The sequence below is a fragment of the Microtus ochrogaster genome, unplaced genomic scaffold (genome assembly GCF_000317375.1).
Source record: "Microtus ochrogaster isolate Prairie Vole_2 unplaced genomic scaffold, MicOch1.0 UNK90, whole genome shotgun sequence".
Classification (NCBI taxonomy): Eukaryota; Metazoa; Chordata; class Mammalia; order Rodentia; family Cricetidae; genus Microtus; species Microtus ochrogaster.
In genome coordinates this window covers 594,742-611,914 of record NW_004949188.1, presented here as the reverse complement: position 1 = coordinate 611,914, position 17,173 = coordinate 594,742, and the positions used below count along the sequence as shown (strand labels likewise).

Genomic DNA, 17,173 nt, shown 5'->3' with positions numbered 1-17,173 from the left:
TGCAGTGGGCACTTCTGATCCCCATGTCCCTGGGCCACACAAGTGGGTGGGCTTGTGTTAATCTGGGGCATGCAGCACTAGGATAAACTGTAATTCTGGTAAGAGGGTGCAGATGAATGGCGGATTTCATCAGCTTTTTCTGAGACAGGGTCTCGGTATCAAACTTGTTAGCATCCCATCTGAAATCCTCCTGCTTCAGCCTCTCGAATGTGAGTATGTGGCCACACATGCAGAACCATTAGCTCTGTTAGACACAGAAAATACTGGCTGCAAGGCCGGAAGACTCAGCTAAGCCTGGCATCTGGCCGTGTATTCTTTTTTCTTTTTGAGGTTTTTGTTTTGAAGACAGGATCTCACTATGTAATAGGTCAGGTTGTCCTGTAACTCACTGTGTAGACCAAATTGGCCCCAAACTAACAGAGATCTACCTGCCTCTGCCTCTAGCCTGTGACCTCCAAACTCTTACTGGGGTGTGTGTGTGTGTTTCAAGGCCCCAATGAAGGACTCTATCCACCCTGAAGGTGGAAGAGGAGACTCCTTTTTTCTTTCTGGACTACAGTTCTCTCAACCTTAGCTCAGCTGCAGGGCCAGGCTAGATAATCCCACCCAGGGTCCATGGAGCAGGGGTGCTAGGACTCAGGAGCTGCAAGTGAATTCAGTTCTTCATGAGAGGCCAGGCATTATGGTGTACACCTGCAACCCAGCACTCAGAACTGAGTCAGGAGGATCCAAAGTTAGGAGTCAGCCTGCTCTACATAGGAGTTTTGAGGCCAGGTGGTGGTGGCACAAACCTTTAATCTAATCCTAGCACTCGGAGGCAGAGGCAGGTGGATCTCTGTGAGTTCAAGGCCAGCCTGGTCTACAAGAGCTAGATCCAGGACAGGCTCCAAAGCTACAGTGAAACCCTGTCTCAAAAAACCAAAAAGAAAAAGAAAAAAAAAACAAAATGAAAACAAACAAAAGAGCCAGGAGTTTTGTATCCGCCTGAATGAAATTGTGAGATCTGTCTCAAAAACCAGTGGAGGAGGCAAATATGGGGTGCATGGCTAGAACAGGGGAAGATGTCAATGTGGCACCACCTACCTCAGGGGCGGAGTGCACCTGCTGGGCACTGTGCACCGTCAGGGAGACCTGGCCACCCTTCGTGCCCGGTGCTGTGCTCTGCACCACCAGGTGCTGTGTGGGGACAGCCTGGAGGCGGGAGAAAAACGAGCATGGTCACCAGCATTACCAGCCACAGCCAAGCTTCTGGTGTTGTTTTCCTGTGCTAGGGATAGAACCTGGACCTCACAGACACCACTGCCACCTCTGAGCCCCATGCCAGTCCCTAGCAACCTCACTGAGCACCTAAGCACTAGGAATGTTCTAGGTGCTCAGGAACTGCCCCTCATCCCAACAGAGCACAGTTACGGCTCTACTCTATAGCAGGTGACACCCAAGCTCATGCGCGGTGAAGGGCTTGTTGAGCCCTGAAACCAAACAGCAAAGCCAGAGTTGGTTCCTGGCTCAGAAGGCATGTGGAATGTGTTCTAGAGCCCAGTGTGGGGTGCATGCCTGTAATCCTAAGATCAGGAGTTCAAGGTCATAATCCACAACATACAGAGTTTCAGGTCACATGAGACCCTATCTCAAAACACCCCCCTAAAACAAAAAAGAGAGAGAAAGAGGGAAGAACACATATTTGTCCTGGGCTAGGGTGTGGCTTCGCGGTAGAGCACATGTAATATGCCCCCGTGCTGGGCTGCAGCATCAGTATTCTAGCACAATCCAAATAGGAGCTGACAAACTAGAAATGGTCAAAGGCCCCAGCACCAGACTGTAACCTTCTTGGACTTGACTGTGAGAGGCTGGGGCTGGACCCACAGGTTCCCTGCTATCAATCCTCCCCAGTTCTCAGTTAAGTACAATACTCCTGAGACTGCTTGGACATCAGCCCCTAGGGTATCTGATCTTGTCTGCAGAGAGCACTGCCCAAAGCTAGGCAGGCTGGCAGCAGGGCACTGGCTCTCTACCCTGGGAGGCTAGAGCAGAAGCCTTACCTGCTGTGGCACCTGGATATTGGTAAGCTGCAGGGGTGACACGTGGCCTGGCTTGGCCTGCACACTGGCCTGGACCAGCAGCCGCTGTGGAGGCAAAAGAAAGGGGCTGAACTAAGGTTGCTTACCAAGAGGGTGGCTACTGCCATATCCTGATGAGACAGGTAAACAGATGTTCATGGCGGGAAAAATGGGGAGATTGCCTCCCCTCTCCCCAGCGAAGGCCATGTCCTACCTGCTGGCTGCCCTGCACCTGCTGTACCACCTGGGTGGGGACACCGGTCTGGCTTGCTGTGGAACTGGGGCTGGCCTCTGACACAGTCTCACTAGCTCGCAGGGCACCTTCTGTGGGAAGAGGTTGGGAAGTCAGTGCTGCCTCTGCCTCTCCAACAGTTGAGTCCAGCAGTAGAGGACGATGAAGCCTGTAGTCTACCCTCAATGGGACCTGGCCTCTCCAAGTCCAGCCTGCTCTTTTCTTTTCTTTAATTGGTTTTTATTGAGCTTTACATTTTTCTCTGCTCCCCTCGCTGCCTCTCCCCTCCCCCAAAGCCCCCAATACTCCCAATTTACTCAGGAGATCTGGTCTTTTTCTACTTCCCATGGAGATTAGATCTAGGTAAGTCTCTCTGACGGCCTGGCCTTTCCTAGCGTCCATCAGAGGAACATGGCAGGATGGGATGAGGACCCAGAGGACCCAGGATCTTTGATATCTGGGATGAGGCCCCTGATTTTCTTTGTTCTGAAGTTGTATGTCTGAGGAGCCTGTTTCCCACACAAACAGAACCATGGATATGGACAGGGAGTGGACTAAACCCCCTCTCCCTGGCTCAAAACCTGACAGCTCAGGAGGGGCCAAGGCACTGGGCTTCTCCTGGCTTCTTAGGAGACAAGGTGGTCAAAAGTGCCCCAAGCCTTCCTCTCCTACCCGAATGGAGGGGAGGTAGCAAGGCGCTTAGAGCCCAAAGTGCAGGTACTTACGTTGGCGGGCAGCTAAGAAGAGAGGATCATAGAACATGGTGCCCCTGTCTACTCCCAACCCTGCTGTCCAGCAGGCCCAGGAGGCCAGCACTGCGGGAGCAGCAGAGCATGCAGGTGGCTTTATACCTGCAGCTTTGGGGAGCTAATCCCTGCCATGAGCTCAGAACGCCTTCATGCCCTCAGGTAAACAATCTGCTTCGTGCAAGCTGCGAGGGGGCTGCGGCATGGCAGAAGTAAGGCTGGTACCCAGGGATGCTATCAGTCAGAGGTAGGTCATGTTTCGTACACATATTGCTAAGTGATTCATGGGACAGCAGGGAAGTGGAGAGGGACACACTAGCTAAGAGTCTCACCCAAGCTGGGCTGTCATCTGACCTATCCCCTATATGTGGCCTAGCTTGTTCCTCAGCAGTTTAGGGCCAAAGTCAGGTTGGGGCGGCCATGTGACTGTTCTCAGTCTCCAGTAGAGCCTAAAGGAACCAAGGCCTCAGGTCTATCTTCCTGGGATCTGGCAGTGGGCAAGGGGTAGGAATCCAGAGAGGTTACCTAGCCCCCCACAGGGCTGAAGGGTTACATGGCAACAAGGGTTATCAACCAGAGGGCTGTGGATACTGATACTGTTTCTGGTGTACCAGGTGCTGCTCTAATAGATTCTGGGCCCTTGGAGCCAGTACTTGCCTTTCTCACTCATTTGCATGTGGCAAAGACTTTGTATCACCTAGCTGGGGGGCCTGGCCTAGTTCCCAGGTCTCCCTGAATGCCCACATGGCCCAACCCCACATACCAATCTCAAGTTGCTGTTCTTATTAGGTAGGATCACACAGAATGGCTTAGGAAGCTGGGGCCCTCAGAGACACTTCAAGGTTGAGGTTTCAATTATAGAGCTCATTCTCCATAAGGGACACAGGAAAGGGGCCTGGTGAGGCCAGGAGATTAGCCCAGTCTGCCTCAAAGCATCTGAGTATGCACCAGATGTGGCCAGATGTGGGGACATTGTCAGGACAGACTTCCTGTGACTCTCCCCAGGTCTACTCAGGTAGCTACACCAATTCTAAGCAGTAGTAATTAGATTTTGCTGGAATCTTCCCTTAAAACTGCTTTAGGCGTCTCTGGACCCCTGAGAAGGACCTCTCCTTCAGCCTATCTGAGTAAGATTTAAGCTGGCCTAGAGTCAGAGGCTCCCCACCCCGACATACCTGCACTGTCTGGAATACAGGGAGTCAGGCCTGGCCCAAGGATGGTTGCTGACCTGAGACCCATGGACTTGCTGTTGCTCAGGATGGGAAGCTACACAGGACATTGATCCAGACCCTCCGCAGCTGCACACCTGGGGATCTGCTCCAACCAGTTATCCACCTTGTCATCACCTGCCTTGGGGCGGCCCTTACGGCCCCAGGCTTTCCCCTACCCATCAACACCAGGAGGGTGAATGGGCCAAGGGCTTCCTAGTTGTGTTTTGGAAGGGGAGCTGGGAGGAAAGTAAGGGAAAAGATGGAGTCAAGGGACAGCTGTGTCTGTTAGCCATCTCTCTTCTGGGCATGTGCATGGGCAGGGAGGCCCTGGAAGCTACGGTTAGGAGCCAGAGCTCACCTCCTGCTTGGCTCAGACAGTCTGTCTCGCCCATGTGGTCACTACTTCCTCCAAGCACCTGGCTCTCCCACCTGTCTACCTGGCCACCTCTCAGCTTAGAGAGCAAGCTAGCTCTTCAGGAAACTGAAGGCAGGCTCAGGAGGCTGAACCCTGGCAGCCTCACCAGCCAGGCCCCTCTCCCCCAAGGGTAGACAGACCTATCTGCCTCTCTTCTGAAAGTTCAGGGCAAGGTTCTGGGCCCCTGCTGTTGCAGGGTCTTGTGTCTTCTTGGACCTCAGTTTCCCCACCTTCACTGAAGATGCTGACAAGCAGCCCTATTTCCCTCTTGTGGGCACAGCCCTCTTGAGCTCTGGAAAAACAGGAGCTGAAGGAGGCAGAGACGCCTGGGTGGCTGCAGCGCCTCCTGCAGGCTAAGCAGGAGTCCGGCCTCACCCTCCCAGACTGCATCACCTCCTTCCACCTTAAATTCTGGAGGCCTCTCAGGGGAGGACAGGGATTATGGATGTGTACCAGCTGGCCAGGGAAATCTGAGCTTCCTTCCTATTGTCACCAAAGTCACTTGAGGGCAGAGCATGGCAGGCCCAGGCTGGAGGTCTCAGCTTACTTCTGCCTTCTGGCTTCCAGGGGCAAGGGGCAGCCTTCCCCCTGCAGTGAACTTGCAGGGTTCCTGGTCAGCCCAGATTGCTCTTGGCCCAGGGGCTGGCTTAGGTACTTCCCTGTTTCAGCTTATCTTTCCTCAAAGGACTGTCTCACAAGGGCAACCTGGGAAAGGAATTAGGAAGACCCTGACACAGAAGCTAGAAGGTAGCAGCCTTTCCTCTTCCTCAGAGCTCAGGAGGCAGTGGGGGTCCTTTGTAGGGATGGGCTCTCTCCTGCCAGAAGTGAGACCGTGGGAAGACATTCCCCAGGACCACTGTGCAAAGCAGGCAACAAGCCACTGTCTGAGCCAGGGGTGAGAGCCTGGCAGTGATACTGTAGAGATACTGTAGCCTAGCCTGACACGTGCTGTGCCCTGTTCTCTGTAGAATGCTAGTTCCCCACCCCACAGCTAGTGAGAGTGGCCTAGGTCTGTCTAACCTAAAAGCCACTCTGTGGCCTGGCCTCCCTCGCTGTGCCACTGTTGGACCTGGTGGCATACCCTGCCATCAGCTTCTGATGAGGCTCAGGCAAAAGGATGACAAGACGAAGGCCTGCCTGGGCTACAGAGTAGTTTCAGGACCAGTGTGGGCTACTTACTGAGACCCTGTCTCAAAATAAAAAGTAAAAAGAGGGCTGGGGATGTAGTTCACTGGTAGAGCACTGGTCTAGAGTCTGTGAAGCTCTGGGAAGAAGGAAGGGAATAGGAGCCATGACACCTCTCAGGTCATGAGAGCATGATTGCTGGAGCAGAGAGGGGCCCAGCCTGAGCCTGAGATCTGCCTATGGCTCAGAGGTGAGGCGACCAAGAAGATGAGAGGAGTGAGTGAGATCTGGGCAGGTGTGCGGGGCAGGTCTGCAGTCGGAGAGGAGTAGGCGTGCCTGACACTGCCTAGAGAGGCCAAGGATAACAAGAGTCCGGAGTGACTAATGAGTCTGATGTGCTGAGAGGCTGGGGCCCAGCTAGAGCGTGTGGACAAGGAAGCAGGAGGGAAAGAGCTAGTATTCTGAGAATATCTGAGTATAAAAGAGGCTGAGAAGCAGACTGCAGGTGCAGGCAGAGGGCAGCCTGAGGGGTCCTGGTGAACATGCCGTTTGTCTAACTTAGCTGCAGGAAGGATGTGTACAAAGGGTCACGTCTGGCAGGAGCTACGGACTCTGCAGGAGAAGCTGGGGCAGCCAGGCCAGTACCTTAGTGGGAACTAAGGTCAGCTGCACGCTCAGGCACTGCAGAAAGAGTGCAGCACACGGCAAGGATAAAGTACCACACTGGGCACATGTGAGTGCAGCACCTTCCTCCTTCCCCTGTTTCCCAGAAGGGAAGGGGGAAAGGGACAGAGGATGGGGACCTGTAGTGACACCCCAGAGGTACAAAGCAGACCTAGGGCGCCGGGCCAGGATGGGCCTCCTGCAGTGGTTGGGTTTTTCTCTTGATTCTAGCCTTCCCTTTTCTTCCCCATTCTCATGCTGTGGCATTAGACTTTCTCCATGGTACAAGGGTCATGGACACAGGAGCTTGCTTGGCCCCCAGGAAAGAGAGGGGACACATCACAGCCATCTAGACAGTCCTCTAAAGGACCCCTCTAGACCAGCCTTTTAAGCACCTCTCACATGGCCCTAGACAGAGAAGCCATAATGGTCCCTGTATCAGCAAGAAAACCTAGGCAGAGAGGCCCAGGGCTGGTGGGCATCCCAACTTTTGCAGGTGTGTGCAAATTGAATTTCATCATCCCATCGTTTCTGGGGACAGATTAAAAACAGGAACATCCCAGTGGGATACAGAAGTATCTCTGCTTGACCTGACTGCCTTTGCCCAAAGATGCCCCAAATCCCACAGGAAGCCCCAGAGAAGATCCCTGGATGCTCCTCCCAGAGATTTTCCAAGCGTTCTCCATGAATGTGGGTGTGAACTTACCCGAGACGGTGACCACGATGTACTGCTGAGCCACAGGGGATGGGGCAGGTGTGGCAGGCTGTGAGGGCGCAGGGGCAGCTGGAAGCTCGGCCACATACTGCTTCTGGCTGCCCGGAGGCTGCGTCTGCGGAGGGGGGCTCTGCAGCTCGGTGACATACTGGGGCTGGGGAGTTGCTGCAGCAGGAGGCTGGGGTGCTGCTGGGGGTGGTGGCTGGGGCAGGGCCTGGGGTGGGGCTTGTGGCGGCTGGGACGCTTGTGGGGCTGCCTGTAGCTCAGTAACATAGGACTGTGTTGCCATGCCAACAGTGAATGATAATAAATAAGGCGGTTTTCCTCTTCCTTGAGAAGAAAAGTGGGGGAGAGAGAAAAAAAAACAAAAGAAGAAAAGAATTAATCTACCAGCAGAGGAAAACAGGGCCAGCTCCCAGCTCCCTGGAGATGTCTTTGGGTTAACTTGATTAAATCTCTGGCTAGATACAATGGACCATCCCTGTAGGGGATCTGGGAGGAGACAGAGTCAGGATTCCCTGCCCTCATCCTGAGCTGTGGCTGTTGCCCTTGCCCTCCACCCCCTGCCATCTGAGCATGCCCACAGTGCCTCAGGTTATGCTTGGGACAACTTTCCAGACTGCAAGTGATTCTGTGTTCCTCTCCACAAATGGCATGACTGTCACCTGGGTCAGGCTTGGGAATGTCAGTGGCCTCTAGTGTAGACGGAAATTGCACTGTTGTTTCCTAGCCATTGCTGATGTATTTATTGCCTGTATATATTGTATATAGTCATTGTATTTATTGTATATAGTTTTCTTATACTTACATTAGTTATAGTCTTTTTTATTTAGACAAAAAGGGGAAATGTAGTGATATTTCATTTGTATTTTAATAAATAAAGCTTGCCTGAAGATCAGAGAGTAAAACAACAGCCTTACAGACCAGACAGTAGTGACACACACCTTTAATCCCAGTAGCCACACTAGTTTGCCACAGAAACCAGGCGGTAGTGGGCACGCCTTTAATCCCAGCCCTAGAGAGGAATATAAGATGGAGGAGACAGCTCTCAGTCAGTCTCATTCTGAGATTCCTGGAGGCAGGATGGCCATTTCAGACTGAGGTAGAGGTAAAAGCCAGTGGCTGGCTGTTTTGCTTTTCTGACCTTCAGGTTGAACCCCAATATCTGTCCCTGGGTTTTTATTGCTCGTGCTACACTCTAGAGCACCTATGTTATTCCTCTCACCATCAAGCCCAGTGAACACCTCTCCCCTTTGAGACAGGATCTCACTACGTAACCCTGGCTGTCCTGAACTCACATTGTAGACCAGGCTGGCTTTGAACTCACAGAGATCTGCCTGGCTCTGCCTTCCTAGTGCTAGGATCTTTTTTCTTTTGGTGTCTGAGGATAGGACCCAGGACCTTGCACACGATAAGCAAACATTCTACCCTGAAGCCATCCAATCTTTAGCACTTGTCCTTTGCAACAGACCCTCCCTGTGTAGTCCACGCTAACCGTGAGTTTGTGACCCTCTGCCTAGCCTCTGGAATGGCATTTGCTACTATACTGCCTTTAATTGGGCATCTCCTGGCCTCCTGCTGCATACACACATTCCAGATCAGTCAAGCTGGCATCCATCACACACCCATTTTAGATCTGCAACCACCACAGTGAATCAGACTGAGTTTGCCAGCTGAGCTGAAGTTCAGAGAAGATAAGGTGCTGGCCCCAGGCCACACAGCAGGGAAGTAGCAGGGCTATCTGAACCGTGGGCACACTAAGCCCTTGACAGCTCGTGGGTAAAAAGGCAAGTCACAGAGAAATCTGCCTCAGAGCCCTGTGTAACAGCAGGGATGCCATTCACAGGTCCTGGCAGAAACTGCAAGCTCAGGGTGGGGGTGCTTCTGAGGCAGGAGTGGCTGGTCTCGCTGGCCAGTGCAGCTTTCCTGGCTGGTACTGGGCTTATCCTAGCATGAGATGGGCAATGCCTTGGGAGGGTGCCCATTCCCAGTATTTTCCTGCTCTGTGCTCTGGAGGCTAGCTGTGACTCTGAATCACACAGCACCCAGGCTGGGAGCCTGCCAACCGGGAGGCTCTTTGGTCCTGACCTCTGGCACCACTGTGCCACACACGCCATGTCAGCAGGCTGACCTAGAGTGAGGTCTCCAAGCGGAAGGCTGGGAGCCAGACTGAGCTACTGCCCCAGCCTTAGCACTACGAACCCATGCATCCGTCCGTCCGTCACCAACCTGACTCAGTCCTGAGGCTCGTGCTAACACTGCTGGGTGCTCTCAGCACCAGTGAACACTAAACCAGAACCCCAGCCTGGACGTTAATTCCTTCTAACACTCAATAGACAACACCTTCCCTGTGCTTTCCACCAGAGGTCCCGCCACCGACCTAAGCCAGATCCAGGGAGTCAGCCTAGCACCCAACAGGGGCCACTGACAGAGCAGCCTCAACATGCTTCCCTCTCCCCATGCCTGCCTCTCGAGGGATCCAGGCTTCACCCTCGGGTGGTAAACTCAGACATTGGGTGGCTTTGCGGGAGCTCCTCCACTGTTTCCCTGTGGAGTGGAGGAGAGCAGCCCCCACTGTTGAGCTGTGGCCATGCCTGCACAACAGGCCCTGGGTTCTATTCTCAACAGCACCCACCCCACCCCAAAAAACGGAAGAGAGAAAGAGAGAGAGGAAGGGAAGCCTGGGCAAAGCACTAAGGACATTTGTAGCACAGTCCCCAGAGACAAAAGTGATTCCAAGGAACAGGGCTTCCACCATTCCGTGTGTGTGTGTGTGTGTGTGTGTGTGTGTGTGTGTGTGTGTGTGTGACAGCCAGTGTAGCCCTTGAACTACCTGGTGCTGGGCCATCTTGTGAGAGCCCAAAGGATGAACACTGATTCAGACTACAGGACCCAAACAGGACATGAAGCAGCACCAGACCCAATAATGCCACCCTACTCCACCCCTGCCAAGGACTTAGGTATCAAGGGAAGGAGGAGGCCATAGTCCACCACAGTGAGGGCAGCTCATCTTCCACTGACCCTAGCTTCCTGCCATTGTTAAAGGGTTACATCTGAGCCAACCTGGCTCAGGGTTTGTAGCCATCAGCATCTGCCCCATGTGAACCTTTTCATAAACATTTGTTACTGACTGTCTTCTGTGTCTTAGTTTACCCATCTGTCCATCTGTAACCTGGGTTCACGGGATCACTGTAAAAAATCCAACGTGATCACGTGAGCTGCCACTACCATTCATTCCCAGCTATGCATGCACTTCACAGCAGCCCCTGGGGAGGGGGCTAACATGCAGATCCATGAGTTTCACTGCTCAGAGTCTGGGGTGGCCCCAAAATATATTTTAGCTAGTCCCCCATGTCCAGGACCACCTCTCTTGCCCGGGCTGCTGCAGAGGCTGTTGCTCTCTGACAGGAAAGGGCTCCAAAAGTCTGTGCTCCTGGTGCCTTCTCTGAGGACTCACCCATCCCTTCCACATGAGCAAGGGTCAAGCTATGGGCTCTCTGCAGGGGAACGAATCACACACCTAGATGTGGTATGCCCATTTCCCATGCACGTGTTTCATGGAAGGTAGTAGAAGGAAAAGGTACCTGCAGGAAGCCCACCTGCTTTCTGTCAGTGATCTGCTGAACCAGCGTCTGAACCCATTCCCTGAGATGAGAGTGACTGTTTGGTTCTGTGGGCAGACAGTGTCTGTTGGTATCTACCTGACTTTGCCAATACAGTGGTGGTGCAACAGATGAGCAGATGTGCAGACGAGGGGCAAGAAAAGCTACGGGAAACACAGACTTGCACTTTGTGATTTTTCATGTCATGAAATTTATAAAATATTCACATGATAAAGTATTCTTTTGAATTTTTCCAGTCATTCCAAAAAATCATTCTTAGCTCTCACCCATACACAGTCAGCAGGGCAGGAGGTTCCAGGCCACAGAAAGCAGCCTAGCCTCTGTAAGGAGAAGTAGACCCATTATCAAACCAGGCAACAGCCGGTAGAGCAGGTCACAAATGTCAGACTCCAGAACCAAATGGTTCACAGGAAAGGGAGAGAACACCTCCTCTACTCAGCTCCTCTGTGGAGCAGCACTGGTCAGGGAACAGTGTGGAAGGCAGTAGGAAAGGTCAGTATTGGTGCACCCCGCCCTTGGCATTTGACACATCTTCTGGGCTGGCCACTTCTCCACCTTCACATGGGGCCCTGGAGCACTGTCCTCAGGATCCGCTGAGCGCCCGGCCCGTCGCATGTCTCATCAGAGAACATATACCACTCACGATCCTTCTCATGACTGTGGGGCCTTCAGGACCCGTCCCCTCAGACCATGTGTGTCTTGTCCCCTGGCTCTTGGTCTAATAATGCTCCCATTCCCTCCTGCCTCGGCCTTTGCACCACCCCCAACTTATATACTTGCTTCTAACCCTGTCCCAATCCCGGCTACTTAACTTCAGACCACTTCCCTGGTCACGGTGTGCCGGCCACCTCAGCACTCCTTCCATGTTCTCGCCACTGTACAGCCATTGGTTTACTCCCCAGTTTCTCCTCCCTCCTGAGTAAGCTCATAAGGGTTCCCTTTTACCCCAATCCTAGAGTACTGATGGGCATATGTTGGGAGTTCAACCCTTTTTTTTTTTCTTTTCTGCAGTGCTAGGGCTGGAAGGCAAGGTCTTACACTCATTAGGCAGGTGCTCTACACTGAGTTCCAAGCCCCCAAGGAACTCAGCTGTCATGGTGCATTGGACATATGCAGCTGAATAAAGACAGGGCTAGCGAGCGTGGAAGGCGGGCGGGCTGCACTCCACTGACTGCTTACTTCTGGGTGGAGGTTACAGTCTCTGCAGTAGCAGGTGCCGGCTGACCCTGCTGGACTGCCATCCTTCCTGGTTCACAACAGGACTGTACATGAGGCCCTCCCTAGTTCAGGGCTCATGGAAAAACACAAGTCCTTGTTCAAAAATACTCTTCCTACCTTCTCCACAGCGCTGCTCAGTCCTCGAGAGCTGCAGCTGAGCCAAGGTCTCTACTCAGACGGCACTTTTTTTTTTCCTGGATACTCTCAGAAACAAAAGCCACTCGTGTGCAAGCAAAATGGGCAACATTTCACAGAACGTGGAGCTCTTAGTCTGGCCTGGTGTCACAGGCTGGTCATCTCAGCTACTCAGGAAGCTAACCAAGGGGGCTCACAAGTTCAAGGCCTGCCTGGTCAACTTAGCAAGGCCATGTCTCAAAATAAAGTAAAATGGACCATTAAGATGACTTATGTAAAGGCCTGCTATCAAGCCTGACGATGCGTTCAAGCCCACGGATCTACCTGGTAAAAGGACAGAATTCATTCCCTCTGGCAGTCCTCTGCCTGCACGTGCATGCTTTAACACGTGAGTGCTCATGTGTGCACACACAAATCAATAAAAAGTAAACATTTAAAAACTTGAAAAAGAAAAAATAGGGCTGGGTGTATAGCACAATGCAGAGCAATCTCCTAGTTTGAGGGTGACTTAGGTTCAATCCCCCAAGAGAAAAGAGAAAAAAAAGCTGCATCCCTGGTCTCCAGCTTCCTGTTGCCAACTCATAGCATCAGCCTTCTCTCTTATACAAAACGATAAAAATAAAACACCAGCTAATTCTGAGGGTAGACAGGAAGTGATATCATTTGAGCACTACTCTGTATTTGACGTGTGATACATTTCATGGGATCCATATACAGTAATCTATAAAGCTCAAATGAGGTGTGTCCCTAGATGAGGGCACATGGAGGTCTAAAAAATGTGACATTATTCACCCAAGAACACACAGCTAGAGAGAAACTGTTTTAGGTAAAGAGAAACTGAGGCAGTACCAGCCTTCCCCAGTCAAAAGGCTCTTGCGGGACCAACAACTGTGAGAACAGCTGGGAAGGATGTCCAAGCAGTTAATGAAACCAGAATCAAAGCTGGGCCGTGGAGGCACACGCCTTTAATCCCAGCACTTGGGAGGCAGAGGATCTCTGTGAGTTCCAGGCCAGCCTGGTCTACAGAGCTAGTTCCAGGACAGCTAGGGCTGTTACACGGAGAAACCCTGTCTTGAAAAACTGAAGGCCGGGCGGTGGTGGCGCACGCCTTTAATCCCAGCACTCGGGAGGCAGAGGCAGGCGGATCTCTGTGAGTTCGAGACCAGCCTGGTCTACAGAGCTAGTTCCAGGACAGGCTCCAAAACCACAGAAAAACCCTGTCTCGAAAAACAAAACAAAACAAAACAAAAAAAAAAAAAAAAAGAAAACTAAAGACTTTTTTTTTACTTTTTTTTTAAACCAACCTAGCAAACCCCAGCATCTTCCTGAAAGTTAATGTGCACAATCTTTTTTTTTTATTTTTTTTTATTTTTTGGTTTTTCGAGACAGGGTTTCTCTGTAGCTTTGGTGCCTGTCCTGGAACTAGCTCTTGTAGACTAGGCTGGCCTCGAACTCCCAGAGATCTGCCTGCCTCTGCCTCCCGAGTGCTGGGATTAAAGGCGTGCGCCACCACCGCCCGGCCACAATCTTAACTTTGAAGAGAGTAGGAAAAGTCCCCCGAAGAGGGAGCTCACACTTCCCTGCTTAATTTCCAATGGAAAAGTCAGTCTTCTTATCGGCTGCCGTGTACAACAGTGCCAACTGAGATGCAAGCAAGGAACAAGCACACAGCCAGTAAGAACTGCCGTGGCTGGTCTACTTCTGCACCCACCCCCGTAAAAGCAGCTGCAAAGGCCGTGCACTGACTGTGTCCCATTGGCTCTGACGTGGCATCTGCTCCTGCCCATGTGGGTCGGGTACCACCTTATAACCTCTGAGCTCTGGATACTGACTTGACAGAAACATGTGGCGGGTCAGGAGATGTGACTTAAGGAATCTACGACAGCTCCATTGGCTCTGCTATTTCCACAAGACCTTAATGGCTAGGGAGAAAAGTCCAGTCTGCAGAAACAAGAGCCCCACAACTGCGCCACCGCACGGCTGAGATGACACCGCAGACAATTTCAGATCCTCTAAATTTGTGGTCTAAGATTACTTCTCTCCAGCCGGAGCTTCAACTTCTGACAACTAAATCCCCCAGGCTAAAGACAGTCTGACTGGAAGTTGACCATCTCCGCCTCCTCCTGGGTTTAGAAGTGGAGGTCATTCTGCAATCAATACTAACAATTTATCCAATCTTACTGAGAAACAGTAGACGTGTGTGTGTGTGTGTGTGTGAGAGAGAGAGAGACAGACAGACAGACAGACAGACAGACAGAGACAGAGAGAGAGATTCAAGGATTAGCCCTTGTAAAATTCCCAGAAGGAATTAGGAATTTCTATAATGAAGGGGATGGCGACACTTCTCTCCATTTTATAGGAAGGAAAACAAAGGCCTAAACTGGAATCGTTGAACGGCCAAGTTCTAAATCTTAGGCAGGTACGCTACCAAGCGGCCTCTCCTCTACGGACTGTCCAGGCGGCGGCGGCCGCACCCGACTCCGAGGGCGGAGGAACGCTAGACTCCGCCCACCTCCGGTCAGGCCCCGCCTCCGCACGCTGTCATTGGTCCAGCCTCCATAGGCCCGCCTCGCCGCACCTCCCGACACATAAATGCGCCCCCCCCCCGCCCCCCGCCCCAGCCGCCCGACCTCCACTCGCCCGCGGCCTGCGAGCACCCGCCCTCGCGGGGGCCGGACTGCGGGGCCGGGGGCGGGTGGTGTCGCCGGGGCCAAACCCCGGCCCCCTCCCCCACGGTCCCGACAGTCGGCGCCGCCATTTTGACCGCCCGCCCCTTCCCTCAGGACTGTACTCAAGCGACAGGCGCGGCGCGGGCCCCGCTGCCCGCCCCGGCGCGCCCAGCTTGCCAGGCGCTGCCCCGGTTACCTCGGCTTCTCCGCACTTGTGTCCGCGGAAGGCTTTGAGGAGGTGCGTGGGCGCTGTGCAGAGGGGACCGAGCGCGCCGGGGTCCCCAGGCCGGGCCGGGGGCGTGGGGGCGGGGGGCGGCCTCGGTTGTTGTTGTTGACTGGCGTTGCTGGGTTGCTTGGTCGCCACGACTACCGTGGCTATGGCGCCTCCGTTTCCCTCACCGGGGCAACTGTTGCTACCCACCCTACTGCGTCACGCGTCGGGGCGGGGCTCCAGAGCAGCGATTGGACGGCGCCGGACCCTTGCAGCATGCTATTGGCTACCGTCCACGCTTTTCAACACCCTCTGGACTTCTCCGAGCTCGGATTCCTCGGTTCGGACGTCCGTCAGAGGAATCTGAACCCTAGAAGGCAGCGAAGCCCGTCACTCGCGCGAGGAAGCAGCTCTGGGAATTACAGAGGGGTGGGATGACGCTCTAAAGTCGGCCTTCTGGTTGGACCAAGGAGATAGCAATCTCGTCCAAAAGTTTGTCGCGCTCTCTTGCACAGGTGCAGGGAGCGTCGGGAGTTGTAGTTCTGCTCCTACGTACTGATGGGAACCACAAGACTTCCTCCTTGCTGGGCCACTTTCTGGCCTCTCCTGCTCACGTCCCCTAAGGAACGCTGCGACTCAGCGCTGCCCTTCTGTGACGTCAGCGGCGGAGGCCGGACTCGGAATTCGATGACGTCACAGACGCGTTCTCTCAGTCCTAGAGGGTGGCGAGGCAGGGGCTGGTGCTGGGCGAGTCGGAGCCTCTAAAATGTCACGGCCTGGCCGCGTCGCTATCTCGACCACGCAGGCGGCAGAAAGGTCTCTGGCAGACGGGGATTTAATGAGAGGACGGACGATAAGCAAAGGTCAGCGACAGCCTGTCCCCAGAGCTCCCCGCCGCTCCGGATCTCAGTTTCCCCAAAAGATAGGTCACTCCAGCTGGGGACGGTAAAACAGAAACAGCTCTGGAGGGAGTGAGTTCCTCGAGCTCAGAAATTAATCATCAAGATAATATTCTAATGCAGTATTTTAAAATACCAATGGAAAAAGTAGACCCGCTGTGAACAAAATGTCAAATGTTAAATGCAGTCATTCTGCTGGCACCGAGATTAGGGTGAGTCCTGCAAGCTCAGGGCTGCATCTTGTGCTCACATTTTTTGTTTACTGACTCAAGATTTTTTTACTAAATGAAATTCAAACTGCTCTTTCTTTCCACAGGAGAGCATGAGTAACGGTGATTAATTAGTTCCTTTATAGTAATGTTGCTATACCAGTTGTGCATAACGTATTGTCTACCTCAAAATGAACAAAAATGGCCAAGTTGGGTAAGGTGTCCCTGTAGACACAGCTCTTTGCAGGCTGAGGCAGGATGATTACTGAAACTGAGCTATACCACAAGTCCCAGCTCAAAAAATGGTCTTTTTTTCTTTAGGCAGGGTCTGAAGCCCATAGTTGACTTCAGACCCCCTCTAGAGCTGAGGATGACCTTGAACTGACTGTTTGACAGGGGTTTATCATCACACCTTTAAGTTTTGCCACTTCATGCCCGTGGAGTTGAGGGTGGAGAAAGATCTAGAAACTAGAGCCTTTATTTAGCTCTGCTGTGATATATGGACAAAATGGCTCCACCTCTTTGAGCTCTGTTTCCCATACTTCTCCTCTGCAAGGTCCTGAATTGGAAGTGTAAAACATAAGTTTCTTGCCTTTGTCTTGTCTATAATATCAGAACGCCAATAAACAGTCACAAGTAAGACAAGTCCTGTAGCTGCCCCAGCAATGGAAGAGAGGAGAGAAGGAAGAGAGAGACTTCTGTAAATAGTGTTCTCTGAGGAGAAGAGCCCCTCAAAATAATGGGTGTGGGAGAAGCACCATAAAACTTAGTAGAAGGAAGGCCTGGGCTGCTCTGTAGTCTAAGGCAGGAAGAGCGAATGTTTAGGCCAGACTAGGCAACTGACGAGACCAGTTGTCAAAAGTAAAAAGAGGGCTGGAGAGATAACACAACCACCTGGAACTCCAGCTTCAGGGAATGTGATGAGGGAACCAGACACAGACATGTTGCATGCTGCACAGACAAACATGCAGGCAAAATATCCATGCACGTTTCTCTCTCTCTCTCTCTCTCTCTCTCTCTCTCTCTCTCTCTCTCTCTCTCCCTC

At 52.6% G+C, this 17,173-nt stretch overlaps 1 protein-coding gene across 1 annotated transcript in view; it reads right to left on the bottom strand.

Moving 5' to 3' along the window:
- The window catches only part of Rfx1 (regulatory factor X1), a 32,930-nt gene extending 15,820 nt beyond the window's left edge, over positions 1-17,110 (bottom strand). The window contains 5 exon segments of the mRNA XM_005370930.3: positions 1,084-1,191; positions 2,040-2,123; positions 2,272-2,381; positions 7,156-7,494; positions 15,006-17,110. Coding sequence (XP_005370987.1) covers positions 1,084-1,191; positions 2,040-2,123; positions 2,272-2,381; positions 7,156-7,453 — 600 coding nt within the window. The 5' untranslated portion in view covers positions 7,454-7,494; positions 15,006-17,110.
- Between the last annotated feature and the right edge of the window lie 63 nt (positions 17,111-17,173).